At 38.6% G+C, this 21,433-nt stretch overlaps 1 protein-coding gene across 1 annotated transcript; it reads left to right on the forward strand.

Annotated features, from left to right (window-relative positions):
* Window positions 1–265: 265 nt before the first annotated feature.
* On the forward strand, window positions 266–21,112 carry arhgef18a (rho/rac guanine nucleotide exchange factor (GEF) 18a). Its single transcript, XM_059343917.1, has 21 exons — window positions 266–380; window positions 6,947–7,007; window positions 7,772–7,902; window positions 8,338–8,444; window positions 9,411–9,551; window positions 9,944–10,194; window positions 10,997–11,122; window positions 11,950–12,067; window positions 12,177–12,428; window positions 13,799–13,875; window positions 14,041–14,222; window positions 14,745–14,800; window positions 15,493–15,672; window positions 15,921–16,064; window positions 16,166–16,281; window positions 16,370–16,429; window positions 16,545–16,592; window positions 16,742–17,221; window positions 17,974–18,289; window positions 18,459–18,563; window positions 20,609–21,112. Exons 3-21 carry the CDS (start codon window positions 7,835–7,837, stop codon window positions 20,761–20,763), a joined length of 2,982 nt encoding a protein of 993 aa, XP_059199900.1. The 5' UTR covers window positions 266–380; window positions 6,947–7,007; window positions 7,772–7,834; the 3' UTR covers window positions 20,764–21,112.
* The last annotated feature ends 321 nt before the right edge of the window (window positions 21,113–21,433 follow it).

A 21,433-nucleotide genomic window follows, 5' to 3' on the forward strand; every position in this document is an offset into this window, starting at 1 on the left:
AAGACTCTACTAATTTGAAAGCTGCTAAAACTCTGAATATTTGTAATTTTTATAATATTTTTGTATGACAACCTCTTTATGATTTATTGAAACCCCCTGGCGACGTTCTGATGTATTTTTTTGTATTACACCCCACCCAACTGCCTTAATAAAGTTTATTTAAAAAAAAAAACACACACACACACACACACACACACACCCTCCTCCAGCCGCCTTCATTATCTCTCATGTGTGCACTTGTTCCTCCTCCTGAGTTCCTCCTGAGCCATCTGGGAACAAGGTGCTGACACATATTTATCTCTCTCTGCCTGGAAATAAACACAAAGTTGTCTCTTTCTGTCGGGGAGCGCTGCTGCTGCTGCTAAAATCTTCGACACCGGGTAAGAGGAAACTTCTCTTGGGTGGTCTAATTGTTGGTGAAGTAGTTAGAAGTTAAATGAACAGGTTGGACGCGACAAACAAGTTAATAAGCGGCCATTGAGTGACGTCAGCATAGTCACAACGCGTTGTTATTGTGTTAACATTAGCGAGCTAAACTGGCTTCATGACTTTCGTTTCGTATCTGTTTATTTCGGTCAATACATGTCATCAAAACAAACCAGAAAAAACAAAAACAAAACATTGATCAAAGTAAACAACATGTAAACAGAGAGAGAAAATTGATAATAGACATTTGGACCGAAAAGGCTGAAGCAGCTTATTACGCCTACCCTGTTACAACTCGAGTAAATTTAAAATTTAGAAATGTACAATCTGTTATTTACCAACAAAAGAAATAAGCAGTCACAAAAGAGAGAAAAGAAAGAAGCTTATTACTCATTACTCTAACTTATATAACTTATTTGTTTACAATGTTGTGACCTCTTACTTTAAAAAAAAAATCGACCTGACCTTGTAGATTACCACGTTTTACTTTTGGTTTTAAATAGTTAAGACAATAGATTCCTTCAGTTATTGTCCTATAATGTGGTGTTGATGTCGTTAGCTAAAATAGCTAATAATAGCATATCTAAATGTGTCAACCACCAGCAAAAGTTGTGATCCTTGTATAGGAGCTAACAGGTAAGCAGTCACCTGCAGCCACTCCTGTCTCACTCCTGACTGTACACCTGGATGATCAATCCCCCCAAACTACAATAAACACCTGTCCATGTTAATCCGACACTGTTTCCACTGGCACATTTTATGAATCCAGGTCAGTGACTTTTTACCTAGCCAGCACCTTGGCATTCCTCACATTCCCCTTCTGCTGGGTAACACAAAAACCCTCATGTTAAAGTCGTTTAAACTACTTTTTTTGTTTTTTTTGTTTTTGTTTTTAACTAACAGCTTGAAAAACTTCCCTCTATAAGATATTATTTTGTTTTTTAGATGTGTTTTGAGTGAACCATTAACCCTCTGAAATCTTTGGCTATTATGTCTGTTAAAAAATCTGTTAAAAACTCTTACCATGCTATGTTGGTATCAGTATTCAGCTCAACTTCACCTGTATGTCCTGTTAATTCATTTTTAACTTTGACTTGATCAACATTTTGAACCCAATATACACGAAGGAAAACATAAAATCTGATCTTGAAAATGATGTTTCAAAACACAGAATTTTAAACATTGCAAATATGAACACAGGTTGCATATATAACATATAACAGGTAAACTGAGGATAATCTCTAGTTCAATGTTTTATACTATATATATATTTGACAATAGCTCTGGTTTTACTTGGCTAAATGTAAACAAAAAAAATCTGGTATGGAGTTTCAAGCCAGAACTTTAAAGGGAAGCTGATGGCAAGACTTCACGTCATGAAGAAGTAATGTGCAGGTGGTTTCATGGACTCCAGAGGGTTAAATCTCAAGATCTCAATCTCTAAAATTAGAATTCCACAAAAAAAGTGCGTTGTGATATAAGCGCGAAAGGATAATTGTTACGTTTAAAATTGCCGTTTGAAGAAAAGAAAACAAATTTATTTAATATTTTCATCGTTAAAATATTTTTATACAAGTCAGTTGAAGTGGCAATGGAAATGCAGATACCATAAGAAGTTGAAATGGCAGTTAAATTGCTGAAATGCAGTTTTTCAGTTGAGTGGAAGTTGTCAAAACATTAGTGATAAATTGAGCTGAAAATGTCAGTTGAACTGGAAGTCAAAAGAAATAATATCCAGTTTAAAATGTATAATCTGAAAAAAGATGCCTTTTGAAGTGTCAGCTGAAGTGTAATATCTGAAAGTAAATTGTGCATGAACAGTGGAAGTTGCTGGGTTTAAAAGAGCTGAACAACGCAAAGATCTGAGACTTGAAAGGGTTGAAGTGTCAGCTGAAGCACTGAAAGGATTTGAGATGTCAGTTGGAGTGTAAAAAGCAAAAAAAAAAAAACTGGTGAAGCCTGAGCATCAGCATCAACACTAGTAGAAGTAATGTTAAGATTAGTACAAAAAAACAAATCAAACACTGGGGTTGTGTTGTGTAAGAAACAAAGTCCTACAGGTTTCAGAAACAATATTAGGAGTCTGTATTTTGCATTTGACAGCTAAAGTAAAAATATATTATTTTAGTATTTATTCAGTGAGCACTTGCTTGTAATGAATATTTGCATCACTTGGAAGTGATTACAAAACCGAGTTATAAAACATTTTCTTGCCTTTCATCCTATTTTTGGATCTGAACTTGAGGATATTGTTTTGTATTCTGTTTTTAAAGGGAAAATGTTGAAGTATTTCAAACTTTACAAGTCTCTCTGGTAAGCATAGAGCTCTATCTTGGTTGAGGACCACATAAGTATGAGAACCTGCTTAAAATGGAATATAATATATCATATGTATATTAAGTTACTTGTCAGCAACCAGAGGATATAATGTTACACCAATACCATACCAATGATTTCCCTATTATTACCCATTTACCCCCAGTCAAACTTTAGTGCAGTTTACCATTCTGCAAACCATGCTGTCTTTTGAGTATTTTTAATGTTTGATGCAGCCATTGATTTCCATTATTTTCCAACAATGTGACAGCAAACTGCAGGATAAACAAAAACAGACAAGATATTCAGTGTGAAGCACATTTAAAGAGTTTAGAAAATTATATTAACACTGTTTAGAAATACCGACCAATGGCTGCGTGAAACAGGAAGAGAAATCCAAGAAAAATCTAAAATTGTAAAAATGCTAATCAAAAATTGATTACTAACATGAATTATAATCAAGGAGGAGGGGTGGATATTAACAGTTGACATTTTAAGGAATTGCTGACGATTTCTTTGCCTTTTGTTGCCATCAGGGGGAACCACTAGGAATAGCAAACCAAAAAAGGTGCACCACAAAATAAATACATTTTAGATATTTGTTGCATTGGTTTTATTTGAATATTGTTGTTACAGCTAGAACTGGAACCAAACAAAGCAGCATGTGCGTTGGTGCATTTAGTCGCATTCACACAACCATCTGTTTTAGAGACAATGGCGAAGCTAATTAATTAGTTTTACTGTGGGATAAAAAGCTACGCGTGACTTACGCGTCAACATCATAAACAAATGTGCAAATTCAACTGACAACTAACCAGAACGAAAAACAAAAAGGCCATTTGTGAAGGCTTGGGAGGTGAAGTATCAGCTTGAGCTGAATGGTAAATTATTCTTTAAAACTTCACAACAAACGCCTCGATAAGTGACACATCAAGTTCACTAGCCGAAAGTAGCACACTGTAAAATACATGTCACATTTATACTGTTAAGCTAATTTATAACTGCATAGATTCTTAATAACTTAACCCATTGAAGCCTGGAAAGCGGATACGTCGTTTTGTAGTATTTGTATAAGCTCTCAAATACTTTTGGAATTTCATTTGTACCTGCTAAAGAGGCTGAAAAATCTATTATTTAGTAGAAGCGTTGACACTTCTGTTGAATTTCCAGAAAAACTTCAGGTTTTAGGGGCTTATTTTAAAATCGCCCAGAGGTTTTACAGGTGTTTTAGGCGTCAATGGGTTAAAAACAACAAGGTAACTAAAACTAGCGACCACATTCTTAGTTTCAGCAACCAAAAACTGATGCCTGGCAAACATTTTTATAATTTAGTATTGAGCCCTGAGGAGCTGATATTTGTTAGTGACCAGGCTCCTCAATCAAAGGTAAGAGTCCTGATGCTGACCAGTCAGATATGTTTACAGTGTGGAACTGCTGTGGATTACCTAAGGCATCCTAATGCATTCCTAATACCTTATCACACTGCATTGCAGACATGCATGCGTCACTTTTGGTAAGGGTAGGATTCACCTGTTCATACTGACAGAAACACATTGGCATGCATTACGGAAAACACCACTCAAGATAACACAGACAGTATCGAGAAGTTAATGAGTAAACTTTGTGTCAAGGCTGGTGGGTGGAAAGGCAATGTGGAAAGTGTAAGCCAGACCTGTTGCTCTGAGGCAGGATTTCACTGTCATGGTTTCTGTTTTTGACAAATTATACTTCTGTGATGATGTGAAACAAATACAGCCTCCAGGGTTTATTAGCAACAGGAGCAACACGGATCACTGGTTTCTTTGTATCCGTCATCTTTAATGGCCTCCCCCGGGTACTGTCTATAGTTTCACGGCTGTAAACCATCAATGGCCTGGTTTCACTTGTCTTGTGACAGAACAGCAGCTTTTACTTGTGTTAATAGTCTTGTTGTTGTGGTGTTGAAGTGATTAGGGCCCATGTCTGTCTAAGTGAAACTACTTTCCACAAACAGAGCATTCAGCAGTATTTCCCCCCTGTCTCTCTGTCCTCTGCAGAATACTTGGCAGACTTGCTCATCTTGTTTTGTCGCTTGCAGGGAATGACCTGTATTTCATGCTGCTCTGTTACCTTTCCACCCACTGTGGGTGAATCATTTGAGGTGTGGCTGTCACTCACAACAAGGGGCTGGACCATACAACCACAATATGGCTAATAACATACCATACGGCTTAGAAACTAGTCTTTAAAGAAAGTAATGTGATACAAGTGCCTGGGAAAAGTGCTTAAGAGAGTGGTGTTGTAAAGGTTTTTTGAGTTTGTTTTCTAAGGATCTTAAATGTAGCCTATGGTATATATACATAAACAATCACGCATATGGAAAATGCTTGAATTTGATTAGAGTCGAAAGTATAGTTTGTGATATTTCTATCCCAAAAAAAGTTATTAGTAGTACTAATTGTATTGTAATACACACAGGGGCAATGGGATTCTCCTCCATGATTTTTTTTTCAGGACACAACAATAAATGGTTAAGCAGCAGGTAGAACATGGGAATATGAGCCGTTTAGACTTAGAGAATAGAGATTAGACTATGGCTGCAAATGTTGAGAATGTTTAACCTTTCTAAAATACATGGTATAGCATGTGGATTGCAATATCTCTCAGTTATCAATGACTCAGTCATACAAAGCTACAAAAAAGTGTTGAGCATCAAATTAAGTAACTTACTCAGATCAACAGACAATCAGGTAAAAAGTGAGAAAATTCCTCTTTCGAGATGATTGCCCCAATATGCAAAGGACCTTTAGCAGCACTTTTGGAGCTAGGGCAAGCTACTTTCATTGGAAAAAAAAGTTGGCATCACTGGTAAAGCTGGTAAATGAGCTCCCAGCTTCACCCTCTTATCCACGGTCACGTCACGTCTTGCTCAAACAAAAACTGAGGTGATGGTTATCAGAATTGGCAGAGGTGTCACTATGGCCACATCAAGTTATTTTATATAGTCTATGTTGCAGACTTGCAGACAGCTATTAGATGGACTGCCGTCTGTGTTTGTATTGTCATCCATGGCTAAGCCTTGAAGCAGTGTGCTGCAAACACTGATATTGTGGTGTCTGCTCTTGTTCTGCAGGACATTGCCAGTGTGTCCGTGTGTGTCAGCAGGTGAGCCAGAGGCTAGCAGGAGAGCTCCTGCGTGAGTTTGTGTCACAACTCCTTTAGACAAACAGTAGTGTGTATGTTCTAGGTGTGTCAGACTTTGAACAACTATTGCTGCGATACAATTAAAATGCAGTTTGTACTGTCGGCAGAAAAAAAGGGAACTTTTTTAGCAGTTGTGGCCGCATTTTACGCATTGTTCAAGTTTATTTGTTTAATGTTCCCATACACATTATCAAGCTGTGTTTCTGCCAGGAGCTTTGCTGCTGCTGAATCATGTGGAGGCCCTTTGTACACAACAGTGGATCAGTCTCATTAACCCTCAAGGGCCCATTAGCATGAACACACATACAAACACCATTATAAACACAGCTAGCAGGGTTACTGAGGCCCACTGCACTAAAACCAGGACACATGGCTGTCAGTCGGTGTTAGCACCAAATACAATCAGACTGTGACCAAAGAGAGTTCAATGTCGGCCCTTATTTTTTTGCATTTACCTCTCTCTTCTTTATCCACTGGTTTAACAGGATTTTCTTCCCTTTATGTGTTTTTCCAGTGTCACAAGGAAGCTGTGGAAGGCACAGCGTGGAAACAATAAGTAGAAGTGTATATATATATGAACAAGATGAGTCATTTTGGTCTCAGACATAGAGATGAATGACATTTAAAGTCCTTCAAGAGCAGAAGCTTTAATTTCAAAGCTGGATTTGAAAGGACGTGTCAGTCATACAGTAGGATCATTTGGCGTCTGTCAACATTTTCACACCCAGTTCTGCAGAGATGTGCATCACAGAGGCAAGAGGGAAAGGATGAGTAGATAAGTGCTGAATAACCCATGTCACTGTGATTACTGGTGTCATTTGTAGTTCAGCTCTGTGTTCTCCGGCATTATTTTTTCCTTATGTCTTTTGAGACATCAGAGCTGGTCTGACTCGAGCTTTGCTGTCGCAGTTTGCCAAACCAGTTCCCTCTTCACAGTGCTAGAATGGTTTTGCAGTAACCTGTTGTTTGGATTCAGCAGCTTGAAATGCACTCTCCACTCACAGTCCTCTTTCTTTTGTAGGTAACCTGTCTGTTTGAGGACTCGTGAGTCAGCTGAGTGCTTTCAGAAACAAACAAGAAAGGTACGGTATGTTTACTTGCGTTTCTTGTTAAGTAAAAAAGTCTTCCTTCAAATCTCCATTGCTTTTAATGTCGATAATCCATGCATTGATCTCAGTATTATTCTATTGTGATGATGTGATCATATTGTGTTTGTCTTGTGTAAAAACTGTTGACAAAATGATGATTTGAAGAAAAGTGAAATCAAACATGAACAAAACTTGTTATTTTAGGTTATGTTTTACACATTTAAATATTGGTCTGATGTGTTGCAACTCTAGGATGCATTATTTTAGAAATTTGAAGTGTGATTTTACATGCATCTATCATTTTGTGATGTTTATTGATTTTAGAAAATATTAATATTGTGATTTTTCAGTGTAAAAAAGTTGCATGCTCTGAAAAGGAAGACTATTTTATTTTTCTGACTTGATTATGTTTATTATTGACACACTTGTAAAAGAGGGCTTCTGGTTCCCAAGTGTCTGGACAGCTTTAGACAAATGCTTAATCTGTATTCATTCATCTGGAGTGAAAACACTTTACTTACCTCACAGTTGATCTAGATTCATTCATCTGCACTAATTCCTCTGTTAGTCAGTCTGGTTTTATTGGCATGAAAGTTTAGATAACAATATTGCCAAAGCATCAAATACAGTACAGTATTTAAGTATCAATAAAACGGTACACAATAACAATTATGTAATAATGTTTTATTACAAATTTCTCTCTCTCTCTCTCTCTCTCTCTCTCTCTCTCTCTCTCTAATTCTCTCTCTCTCTCTCAGCTCTGGGGGAATGTCTCTCCCCCGGCCTCCCATGGCCTCCCTGCCTGTTTCCTCAGTCCAGGCATGACCATCACCCCTAAAAAACACAGCGCTCAGCCTGGTTCCACCTCGTACAACGACACAAGTCCCCGGTTAGTGACGATGCATTTAAAAAACTAATTTCCATCATGTATATTTGAGTCTTCAGCCACGGTGAAAGAACAAACCGTGTCCTCATTTAGCTCAAGACATGGGATGAATTTCAGCTGACTGTTGACTGGAAACAAACACAGTTGCATGTTTTTCCGGGTTCATTGATGAGCTGATGAACCTGATTCTGAGTCATGTGATGTCTAGTGTTGTTCTTACTGGCATTTCTCCTTTTGACATCAAAGTACACTTGGCATCAGATGGATAAGATCAACCATCCAAGTATGATGATAGCTGATACCACTGAATTTAGCAACAGCACTGAACACAAGCCTTAGTGTGCATGGGGCGGGTTTCTTTCTGCTTGTCTGTGAACGTGTTTGTGCTCTGACATCACTTTTTCCTGATAAGCTTTATATCACATCACATACAACTAGATCCAGTTCAGTACAGATGGATGAGGCCGATGGCCTGCGATTGAAGCTCACCTCTGAGGACTCGGTGTCGCTGGCTTCCTCGTTGGCAGAGCCCATCAACCTAGAAGGTCAGTGAGTCAGCCTGAGACAGAGGTACACTTCCTCACCAAATGTAAAAAATATGAACTAATTAGAGAAACATATTTCCAAAAATTTGAATCCGTCAAAAAAGGTTTTTTAAAATGGTCAGATGAGGAAAAACTGCCGCTCCTCCTCGGGGAAGAGTCACAGAGCTGTAGATTAGATTAGCAGCAGTCTATGTTTCTGCCTGTCACACACTGAGAGACACAGCTGTTGGTTGTTTTGTTTTTATTTATTTTTTTATTTTATTTTTTCTTCTTTTTTTGCTGGGACAGTTAGATTGTATAAATTATATGTTGATTGTAATTCAATGATTGTAAATATTGCTTTCTTTTATTGTTATTAGTTTTTCTTTTCTTTTAAAATGAATAACAGAATTATAATAATTTATTGTAAATATTGCTTTCCTTATCTTGTTATCTTTTTTTCTGATGCTTGCTTTGGCAATATATACATTGTTACGTCATGCCAATAAAGCCAATTGATTTGAATTGAATTGAATTGAATTGAGTCCCTGTCAGCACGATGAGAAGCCATAAAGCTCCCTGTGCCTTTGTCACAACAAAACACAAACAGAGCTTTTGTAATTGGGACAAAAAAAAATCAATTCAGTATCCCAAAGAAACATAAACGGATCAATAAAGTTCTATAACACAAAAATGTAAATAATAAAGGAGTTTACTTCCTCATATTTTTGTCAATAATTGACAGAGAATGATCAGTGTGTAATGTGTCATGCTGCTGTGGCATTATTGTATAATATGTCCACAAAATGATATGACTAAAGCCTGGTGTCATGTAAAGAACATTTTTGCCACAAAAGTAAAACATTTAAAAATAACCTTCACACAACCAGTAATGAATCACTGACATACATACTCACATGACCACAAAGCACAAGCCTTGTTTGAGCGATACAAGTCCCAGTCTGACTTTTTCTGTGTGTCATCCAGATTCCCACTATGCTCTGCTGCGGGCCGAGCTCGAGTCCGACCACCAGAACCTGGAGGCGGAGTCATGGAGCGTCGCTGTGGAGCAGAACTACCTGAAGGCCCTGAGCAAAGAGGCTGTAAAAAGACAGGATGTCATCTATGGTAGGATTAACAAGCAAAGTCTGTAAATAAATAATGCCAAAAATATGCCCTGTCATCATATCTTAGATCTAATAAGTGAGCAGTTTCTCATGTCAATCACCCGTTGAAGATTAATCTTATCCTAATCTATCACTGATGGGAGAGTACAAAGTAATTGCACTGTTTAAACACAGTGACAGTACCTATAATCATAATTATTGTGACGGATGACATTGTTTACACTTCTACTATGATAATGATATAATAACACTAGCAGTTGTGTTCACCTCTCCTTTCCAGCTTTCACCTGGTGAACTACTTGTACATGACTTTGTTCCCCACACAAATTGTACGTTTCAGGGTCTCAACCCACATGTATTAATTAAGAGATCCCTCTTTCTTAAATTCCCTAGAGTTGATCCAGACGGAGATGCACCATGTACGCACCTTAAAAATCCTTCTCCGTGTCTACATGCACGAGCTGCGGCAGTCTTCGCTGATAGAGCAGGCCAGGTTGGAGCGGCTCTTCCGTGGGGTGGAAGACCTGCTCACTCTTCACCAGCACTTCCTCTACTGCCTCAAAGTGCGTCAAAACCAAAGTCAAGAAGAAGGGAACCCAAACAACTACCAGATCATGCAGCTGGGGGATATTCTCATCAATCAGGTAGGGTAGAGTCATTTTAAAGCAAGCTTTCATGTAAGCGATTGTAGTAAATCAATGGAATTTATCTTTTTAAATCGATGTGTTGCAACAAAAATGGACTCTCTAATCAGAAGGGATAGTTTGTTTTGTAAACATGCAAAGTTGTAGAGTTGACATGCAAAGAAGAAGTTCTCCATCTTAAAAAAAAAAGAAAAGCATTATTTGCTTACCTTCAGGTCAAAATGCCTGTTAAGTTTGTATGTCAACAAAACACACAGTACCACTAATTTTTTCTCAAAAACAACTGAAGGAAGTTGAAAGCTTTTCTTTGAAAAGTATCATGAATTTACTATAAACATATGCTAAACATTATCAAAATGTTCTTAAGCCACATGAAGGTGTTATTCACAAACACACTGCAATTTTATTTGTAACACATTTTGTTTAAAACTGTTGCTTGCATACACATTTAGTCTTACCTACACATACACCTGCACTGTTTATTTAATGTATATTTACAGTTCTTAAAAGCTTTATTTACATTTCTACACAGACGTCTAGAATAAGCAGTCTGCCTTGGAGCATTGCTAGATAGATCGATTTTAACCGTCAAAATTGAGATTAAGTGACAACATTTTCATATTTCTGTGACCTTTTTTTCCATTTTGAAAAAGGGATGCACATACATTGCAACCATTGCTCGCAGGTGCTTTCTACCTGTTGTTGTTGTTACAGCTAATATGCACATTAATATTGTGACACACAAAAACAAGAACAAGTTTGAGGTTTTCTTCACCAATTTGTTTCTTCATCAATCTGTTAGTTTTCAGGTTCACTGGGAGAAGGAATGTTGGATTGTTACAGTATTTTCTGTGGTCATCAAAAGGAATCCATCAGCTTCTACAAAGAGCAGCTGCAGAACAGCAAGAAACTGCAGATCCTTACTAGGGTGAGCAACCTTCACACATTGGTCGGTTTATATATATGTGATTCTATAAGACATACAGTATGTTTACATAAATTGAAAAAACAGAATTATTGCCTTAATACGACTGTAACTGGACAACTAAAGTGCATGTAAACGTGTTAGTCCGGCTAATGTCGGAGTTCTCCAACTCCGATTAAGACACCCTGATAATGCGAATCGAACAGGATTTTCGTCTGCATGTATGACAAGACAACGCATGTGCGCATGCTCCGCCCCCCACCCCCCGTGCTGGCGTATGAAACTGGAACAAAAACATCCAAGAAAGCCAGTTGCAGAAGGTCCAGGTCAGTAGCGACGGCACAAAGTGTGGAACCGAAGACAGGCTAATGTTGACGCCCTCTCACAGCATCCGGCGTTCTTGTCTTGCCGCATTTACCCGTTGAAACAAAGCATATCGCCACCTAGTGTTGAGGAGGAGGACGCATTCCCTTCAGTTATTCGATTTTCTCAGTTGCATGTAAACTGAGACAGAAGTCCGATTAGATGCCAAAATCGAATTTTAAGCGTAGCTCGATTAAACTGTGCATGTAAACACACTGAATGTGAGGCCTGTGGTTGTGTGTTGTTACACTATAAATGCACTGGAATTTGCAAAAGAAGAAATTGAAGTAAGCTATTTTCATGCTTGGAGAACCGGTAGCAGTGATGATCTTCTTAAAAAACAAATATGCAACAGACAAAAAGAAACCATCCTGTGATGCTTAGCCTGGGACACTTTGTGTTGAGAGGTGAAGGGCAAGTATGTCTTAGAAAAACAAAACCTTTCTTTATTGTTTTTTATTTAACAGAAAATAGGTCAGCTGCCTCTGGTGCGAAGGTTAGGAGTCCCTGAGTGTTTTCTGTTGGTGACTCAACGCATCACAAAATATCCCGTCCTGGTGGAAAGAATCATACAGAACACTGAAGGTAAGATATCACCAGTCATCACTCCCCTGCATCTTAACAAGTCTTTATAGTTCTTATTCATTTCTATAAATAAAGAGTGAATGATTACTGCGTTTCATGCTCCTTTCAGCTGATACAGACGAGTACAAGTCTCTAGTTCAGGGTTTGGCTCTGATCAAAGACACCATCTCCCAGGTGAACACTCAGGTCAGCGAATATGAGAACGCAGCTCGTCTGAAAGAAATCAGCCTGCGTCTGGATCCAAAATCTCAGGGCCGGCTGAAGGACGGCCAGCTGCTCCGCAGGGACGATCTGCTCCAAGGAGACAGAGCGCTGCTGCACGAAGGCACCTTCACCTGGAAGACCACCGGGAGACAAAAAGGTTTGTGGCTGTTTGTCTGTAGTGTAGTCAGTGGCTATTGCTCACAGGTATGTGTGGAAAAAATGTTCTGCTAGATTGTAAGCCACTGTCGTTAATGAAAGCTGTAGATGTATTAAGACTGGTTGTCTGAAGATCAGTGTGGTTTTCCTGCGCTGTGAGGGGGGAAAAAACTCAAGTGAAAATTCAACTTGTGCCAATTGGTGATTGTATTGTGTATCGACGATCAACGGGATTATCAATGATTGTTTTTTCCTACACTGATATTAACACAATTTTATGAGATTTTTATATGTTTAAATGTCTTAAATAGAACATACAGACTCTTGAAATGTTTATTCACTTAACATATTGCGTATGTTTTTCCTTGAAATTAAGACAAAATTAATTAAGGCAGATCTATTGCCAGAAATGGAATATAATATTCAGAACTTTGTTTTTAAATTAGTGTATAATCACCTGAGACTAAGAGTTGTTGTGTTTTCATGAGTTTAGGAGGAGCCCTTCATATTTAAAATTCCCTGAAGTCCATCATGCTGCACCGCCACATTTCTGCAGTAACCCAGAAAGGACAAAGCAAACACTGGCTCTAGAGAGGGCATTTCCCTTTTTAACATTACCTGAAGGCCACCATAGTTCTCCAGAACGCATGGAAATGGAGCGGTGAGTGGAGGGGTGTTAATTTATTTGGAATCGGCAACCTCACCGCTACATGCCACTAAATCCCTCACACTGGACCTTTTTAAATGACTCGTTTATTACAGTGGTATTTATAAACAATGTAAGAGGGCGGAACATGACATAAAGTAATAGCTCTTTGCATATTAACCTCCATTAGGAAAAGACACCACTAATGTCTCTTCATCACTGAGCTGTTTCATGAGCTGAAATCATCTGCAGATTTTTTCTACTTATTCAGGTTCTTCCTAAGATTTGTCATCCTTTTTTTACATGGCACAAAACCTTTAAACAGCTCCAGCTATTCACATTACCCTAATGGGGTCACCAAATGGGTCAAATTGTAAATCAAAGCATATGTTAGTGTGTGCGTGTGTGTGTGTGCACAAACTGGTTTGATTTTGATGAAACTTTGAAGGACTGGCGGCTCAATGAATTACTGCAGTATTATAGTGATGACATTTTGATACTTGTTTACTTTGTGTTTTAATATGAAGTTCAACTTCGGGGCAAATTGCTTTTGTGAAAGCCGAAAGGTTTAGAGAACCAGTAAAGCTGCATTGTTTCACCTCATTACTGTAGTGTCAGAGATTAACAGGCACACAACATGCAAGGCAGACATGTCTGAAGTCCGTCTTCCATGACAGCTCGTGTCAAAACATCAAGCACTTGTCATGTTTGATGTTTCCCTGCAGACGTCCATGCTGTGCTGCTGTCAGACGTGCTCCTCCTCTTACAAGAGAAAGATCAGAAGCTTGTGTTCGCTACAGTGGTGAGTTTGGATCAAACATTTTATACCCTATTTATGTCCAGTTTTTCCACATGGCCATAAAAATATTAAATCCAATCATTACATCAACATACATTATGTCTTTAATGACGTGTTATAATTATTTGAATAATGATAACACCTGCTGTATTATCGTGGCTGACGCAGGAAAACAAACCATCAGTGATCTCCCTTCAAAGGCTGATTGTCAGGGAAGTGGCTCATGAGGACAAAGCCATGTACCTCATCTGTGCATGCACCACCAGCATGCCGGAGATGTACGAGATCCACACACGCTCCAGAGAGGAATGCATGACATGGGCCACCATGATACGGGAAGCTGTGAACAGGTGAGCTCAGGACTTCTAGTAAGAGAGCAGAATGGATTTTATTGGGATGAATTAGCTTAACTCTAACCCTTTTTACATTTTTATTAAAATATCCAGATAAAGACAAAATATAACATAATTGGACCATTGGATATCATTATCATAGCCACCCTGTTAGGAAAACTATATTTAGGGCCTCGGGGCAATCGCACCGAGCACTGGTCCCTTACAGCAATAGCTGCCGGGACCAGTGCTCACGCACACACACACACACACGCACATGCACACGCACACACACACATGCACACACACACACATTTTGAGGTTAAAGGGCATAGTTTGAAATCTCTGAAGAATCTCATCATAGTGTACACACACCGGCAGTTGCCCCCGTGGCCCTTTCAGAATTTCCCCAGAGGAAATTTTCTAGTTATTCTTTCATCTTTCTTTTTTCCCCCACTTTTTAAATTTTCTTTTCATTTGTTTTTTTGTTGCCCCTTCGTGTTAATCCAAAGCATGAATAAGTGGTCTAATGTGTTTCAGATATCCAGAAGAGGAGCAGTACCGTGAACTGACTGCTCGACTGCAACAATTTCAAGGTAAGACAGCCAGTGGTACTCTTTCTTACACAAGATGTTATAATGTGATTATGTGAGGAAATTTGTTGAACTTGAGGCCCATTTAGTCAATTATCTTTTCCACAATATAAATATAAAGGTGGGGCATAATTTTCTACCCATACATGCTTAACCAACGGAAAGTGTGCAATTGTGTGTACCAGTGATTTTCATCAAAGGAAAGAAGAGCTGGTCCGTGAGATTTCAAAAGAAAAATGTCCCCAAACAGGGAACCTGCAGGTTAAAATGAAGCATCATTAAATTTTGGAGGGGATATTGCAAATTTCATTGCGCATTATTTTTGTGTACTTTTAGCCTTGTCCTTTTGTTTTCATTTAAAAAGAAGTCATAATAATAAAAAAATGTTATGGGAAGAGACCATGGTCATATTTTGATATTACAAATGTGAAAACAAATATATTGCCAATCATTATGTACACTATATAAAGTGAAAATCACTGAAAAGCAGCAGCCATGCTCATTCAACTTGCCTTTATTTGAAATTGATTTTAATATCTTGAGTACATATTTTCAGACCCTGGCAGTGCTGGAGCCATAATGTACATATTTATCCTTTCATGGCACAGAATATCTCATCCTGGTCATTTTCCAACTGCATTTCAACTGCATTTACTCAATAAATGAGTTGTTAATTTAATGATGTTGCTCTGTAGATGTTCTAAAGGTGAGAGATGAGCAGATAAGGCAATGTCTGACGGAGAAGCAGCAGATCTTTGCTGCTCTCTACGAGACCATGACGGAGCAGGAAACCCCCCACAAAGGGCTGCTGCTCCGAGGAGACACCACCGACCTCCAGCAGGGGGCGACACTGCTCAAAGGGGCCATTGACGAGGGTAAGAGCAGAGATGACAACATCCATTGTCTTGTTTGTCATGGTTGGAATAATGAGGCATTATTTAGTCATCAGTTGTTTCTCCATTGTCACAACAGAGTTCATATTTAAATTCTGGAGAATTGCTATTAAGTCAAAGTGAAATGTGCTCTGCTCTGTTTTCTCATACAGCATTACATTATGACTCAGAGCACTGATGATGTCTTTTAAGGAGGAGATTAAGGAGTTGTTTTTTTCTTTTGTCTGCAGTGGAAACCCTGCAGAACCTGCTCTTTTCAAGAATAAAAGACCCAAACCTTCTAATGGATGAGAGTCAGACGCAGGGGGGGCTGCTCAGAAGGGCCGAGACCATCGGAGGGGCTGATGGTAACGCTGCTGCAAGCGACATTAAAAGTAAGCTGACGTACAACTAACGTGGTCTTACGAGGGGTACTTGGGGAATATTGAATATGTGAAGTTATTGACTTTGGATGTGCATGATTTCATTTTCTCAGATGGAGATGGAGATGAGAGGCTGTGTGGCAGTGAGGGCAGTCTGGTGTACACCAGTCACACCTTTAATGACTCTCAGCTCCAAGAGAGTTACAGCGCCGACAGCCTGGAACAGTTTGTGAGTGAGAAAGATATACATCTCTAAATCTGACTTTCATTTGGTGGTAAAACGTCAAATATTTACATTGTGTTGTTTTTGTTCTAAGGCTGATGAGACAGACCTGCCAAACTTCAATTTAACCTCCACTCATTTACGTGAGGCAGAGGTAACCCTGCTAATCTTATTTTGTTACTATTTTCCTCTTTTTCAAGTTGTACTGTAAATATTTATATCTGTCACTGCAAGTCTTTTAGTGTGCATTATTATTATTTTCTCTGTAGGTGTGTGACAGGGTGATACTGCTCGCACAGAGGCTCTACAGCTTGGAAGTAAGACATTTGAAATTGCTCTTAAGTATTGTGTTTACCATGCAACTCATTTCTACAAGTTTCAATTTAGTTTACACTTTTCAATTGTGTGTTTTACTATCATAGATTTCATATGCTTCAATGTCATGCTTATGTTTTTCACCGTGCAGGCAATCATCACCCAACAGGACAGCCAGATCGAGCTGCAGCATGCTTTTCAGACCAAACGCAAGCAGCCAGCTCGTCATTACAGCAGTGTGCTGCTGGAGCAGGAGAAGCAGCGCAACTTGGAGAAGCAGAAGGAGGGACTGGCCAACCTGCACAAGCTGCAGGCCAAGCATCGAGAGGAGCAGCAGCGCTGGGAGAAGGAGAGGGAGCGGCAGAGGATGCAGATCGAGGCCCTGGAGGCTCAGCTGCAGCAGAGGGAGGAGGACTGCCGAGAGTGGGAGGAAAAGCTCAACGAAGAGAGGGATGAGCTGTCCAGGATGAAGGAAAACTATCAGCAGGACTTGGAGAGGCTGAGGGAGTCCACAAAATCAGTAGACAAGGACAAGGAGCGTCTCAATCTGGAGAAGGAGCGTCTAATGAGTCTGCAGGAGAAAATAAAGAAGTACATCCCAGGAAACTCAAACTATGATGATCCTTCACATGTGAGGAATAAAATGAGAAGTTTTGTGTGTTCATCTGTCCATCGTAAAGTATATTCCAGTCAGATAACATTAGGGGCCCTATCTTACACACACAACTGCAGCTGAAACTGTCATTGACCAAAGCAGTTGTCATTTTCATTCCCTGCACACACATTGTGTAAACCAAATGTACTTGCACCCATCTGGGCATCTGGGTTGGTCTTACAATGAGGTGTGGTCAGGCCCATTGTTGTTGTATTGCTTTCTTGTGGCAGCAGGAAGCAATTGCACGGTTGACCAACAAAAACCTGGTCTGAAGTCAGTGGTGATGTATTTTCCTGCTATTTAAATGACACATAATCCAAATAAACAAAAAAAAGACATCTGTAATCTCCTGTCAGATGATTTGGAGACTAATGCCTGATGTGCAGAGGAACTGGACACATCCTAAATGCACTTGTGCCATGCACTTTAGACTATCCGCTATAGATCCTTTAAATAGGGCCCATTGTCAGTAAGTCTCAGAAATAAAAATAGTGGTTTAAAATCTTCTTAAATAAGATAATCAGAACATTATTAAACATTGACACCTTTTGATGAGAAAATCAAGAAAAGGCATTGATTTACAGTGCATTAAAAAAGTAAATATTATTAAAACATTTAAAGTAAAGTCAGTAGTTAATCTTCACAGGTAGAAGTCAAACGAAGATTAGTTTATTTAGCTCCATGGATATAACACAGTTTGAGTGATGCATTTTCCTCTTCCTTTACAGTATTCCAGTCGCTCCAGTTATCAGTCGTTCAGGGGAAGCCTCCTTAACGGAGTAAGTTCCTTAACTGCAAAGTCCAGCATCTTGCACCACAAGCCCACCTCTTCGGAAATTCCTCCGAAGGTTCCCCCGCGCAGAGAGAGCATCAGCCCCCTGCCGGCCAAACCCGAGCTACCAGTCCACCTGATCAGCACCACCAACCAGGTGAATAAACCTGCAGCCGTGCAGCAGCAGATCCCCACCAAGCTGGCAGCGGCATCCAAGGGGAAGGAGAAAGGCCACAAGAAGAAGGGGCACCACCAGAGAACACACAGTGCAGGTCAGGATACAGGACTGTTAATATTCTACAAGGGTCAAAAACATTGTTCATCAGCTCTTAGCACCACAGCTAGCAAATGGCCTTTAGCCTTTAGATATAAATGCTTGCAAGTTTCGGGTAGTGTGTTGACTTGTGGTTACAACACTAATTCCTGTCTTTCTACATCCAGCCTCTATAGACGTGAACCAGGTGCTGCCCATCCGAGTTACCGGGAAGGAAGGAGGCAGTCTGAGATCCCAAAGGAAGGCCAGTCCTCAAAGAATCTACCAGCCAGGTAGGGACACGCAAACAGAAACGGCTTCTCACTTAGTCAGTTAGAAATATGTCACAATTACACAAATACCTTACTGATCAAGATAATACATGGGTCACTAACTCATTAAAGCTTTTGACTGATTTAAATTAAAAAAATTAAAAAAGACATTCGGAATCTTGAAATAGTTTGCTTATGAACCACAATTTACACAAAGTCAACACCACCATAGATTCAAGGAATGGACCTCCTTAGGGCTTACAACATACTATTCGCTAATAAGTAAAGGTACGGTTAGAAGTTTCCAAGATCTCAAGGATAAGTTTGGTCTACAGAGCCAGGACCTCTTCAGATATCTACAAATAAGAGACTATATCAGGAAAAAGATTATAAAAAATGATGAACCTGAAAACAATATTCTACAGGTATTTGTAAAAGCTTATAAAGATGAACCTTTAAAGAAGATAATTTCAAAATTATACACAAGTCTTCAGTGTCTTAACAAAGAAAATGAATCTAATGTAAAATCAAGATACTCAGATCTATATTTAGTGTTGAATAACTGAACTATAAAATTGTTTGTTGTTGATTGGTAGAATAATTAACTCAATAACTCAATAACTCAAACACGCAATAATGTATTCTTATGTTTATGTCTCCTAAAATGTTTGACATCGACTATACTGTATCCCTGCAAAATTTGCCACGAGAGAGGTGTTTTCACATCTGTGCACTTTCCTAAAATCTGAGAATAAAACGTACGCTGAGCAAGCTAGATTTGGTATGTCACAACTTTAGGAAGCCACTCAAAAACCGTAAAAAGAAACCTGAAACCTCCTGTGCAGAGCAGACTTGTCAGTATGAATAGCAAAAACACACTGTAACATCACATTTTTACCAACAACTTGTACGAGGTCCAATGTCTGAAAAAGATCAATTTATTGAAACTAGATGCTAAGAGGTGATATGTGTGGAATGTAAAATCTTAGAAAAATGTAATAAAACGGCAGCTGCGCAAAGGATTAAAATTGCAGCTGCTACTACTCTCAATTCCTGCAGGTGGTGACATCAACATGTTTACATCTGCAGGTGTATTTGTTTTCTTCACTGTATTGTATGTGGTGCAGGTTAGCATTTATAGAACTGGTTGTGGTTTGTAATCTAACTGAGCAGCTCCCTCTCATGGAGAATCTGCAACCTGCAACCTTTTGTAGAGACCTACTTGGCATGATTTTCTTCTTTTTCCCTTCAAAGATGTGACATTATCCTGGGGTTCTCTGTTATAAACACTTCAACACTGACGTTTTGATGTACACCCTTTTCTCCCATGACTTGTACTTGGGTGAGAGATGGGATGGGGCAAGGTTATTATAGTTAACGAAAACTAACGAAATAACGAAAACTAGAATTTAAAAAACATTTTCGTTTACTGAAATAAAAATATAATAGTATATAATATAAGAGTTTTTAAATATAAGAGTTTTTATAAAAACGATAACTAACTGAAACTGTATTGTGTGGTTACAAAACTAACTAAAACTAACTAAAATTATAGTGAAAATGTCCTTAGTTTTTGTTTTTGTCAACTTTTTTCATTCATAATTCAGTGTTTCTATTTGAACATGCAACACATGGTAAATATGTTTACTGAGACTGGGATGTCTACACTCAAACCAAAATTCAAAACACCTGGAACTGTAAGAGTTAATAACCTTATTGGGGCTGAGATGGATAAACCAAAGGAAACAAAGGAAACATTTATTATGAACTCTTTGAATCTGGCACCAACGTATAGCCCATTACAAAAAAACTAAAACTAACACTAAAACTAAACTAAAACTAAGCATTTTCAAAAAATAAAAACTAAACTAAAACTAGAAAACTCACTCTAAAAACTAACTAAAACTAACTGAATTTGAAAACAAAAATTCACAACGAAATTAAAACTAAAACTAATGAAAAATCCAAAACTATTATAACCTTGGGATGGGGGTGAATTCTCTTATTATGTCAGGTGTTGCTGTTTTAGTGGTACTGACATGATTTATTTTTGATTGTCCCTTCAGGTGTCTTCACCCCACCAGGATCAGCCCAGAGTGTAAAAACATCTCAGTCCTTCAGCACGCACAAGAGGAGCAGCGATGAGGATCCACCACCGATACCTCCTCCTTTTCCTAAAGATGTTCTCGAGGCGGGCAAAGAGAAGGTAATATTCCTTTAATCCTAAACTACAGACTGGAGTTTGGATGACGCCTTGACCATCATAAAGACTGGAACACATGGAAAGACTGATGGAGCTTTTAAAGACATTGGACATGACTTCATGATGACCATGTGTGTCCAGCATGAAGAGGACGATCACCATTTTATCACTGGAAACCAGCTGTTTGCTTTCAGATTCGCTGAACATGAAAAAAGTTTTAAAAAATACTGATTGAACTGCTTTATAAAGATATGTATATTTGTTTTAGAGGTCTAAAATATAAAAAGCTCGGTCCATTTGCACAAAAGAAAAGATATTTTAAATGAAGATGTTGCGAAACCTTTTCTTGCCAACGTTTTTTTTTTTTTTTTAAAACATTTTATTTTAAATGAAATTAGGCTGTTTGTAACCATTCACTTCAACCAACCTTCATTCTTAAGCTTTATTTTTCATGTTATGATATATACGGTGTGAGGAACCTTTAAATCTGTTTAGATATGAGGTGCAAAGCACTAACATTTTATTCCAGAATGAAACAGATAATCATGAGATTTGTGGTCCAGCATGTTTTGTAATCAAATAAGTAGTTAGTTTTTTTGTAAATACTATCAGCTGTTTTGTGCACTTTTTGACTGCAGACGGTGACACGACAGCAGGGTTACATGCAGACAGCTGCTGGAAGCATTTA

Source organism: Centropristis striata, chromosome 11 (assembly GCF_030273125.1).
Source record: "Centropristis striata isolate RG_2023a ecotype Rhode Island chromosome 11, C.striata_1.0, whole genome shotgun sequence".
NCBI classification, from domain to species: domain Eukaryota; kingdom Metazoa; phylum Chordata; class Actinopteri; order Perciformes; family Serranidae; genus Centropristis; species Centropristis striata.

Bases quoted from the DNA above. Each gene is read 5' to 3' on its own strand.
- arhgef18a (XM_059343917.1), top strand. From the start codon at position 7,835: ATGACCATCACCCCTAAAAAACACAGCGCTCAGCCTGGTTCCACCTCG. The intron at 8,445-9,410 runs GTCAGTGAGTCA...TGTGTCATCCAG, and splicing joins AGAGCCCATCAACCTAGAAG to ATTCCCACTATGCTCTGCTG. The intron at 14,223-14,744 runs GTGAGCTCAGGA...AATGTGTTTCAG, and splicing joins ATACGGGAAGCTGTGAACAG to ATATCCAGAAGAGGAGCAGT.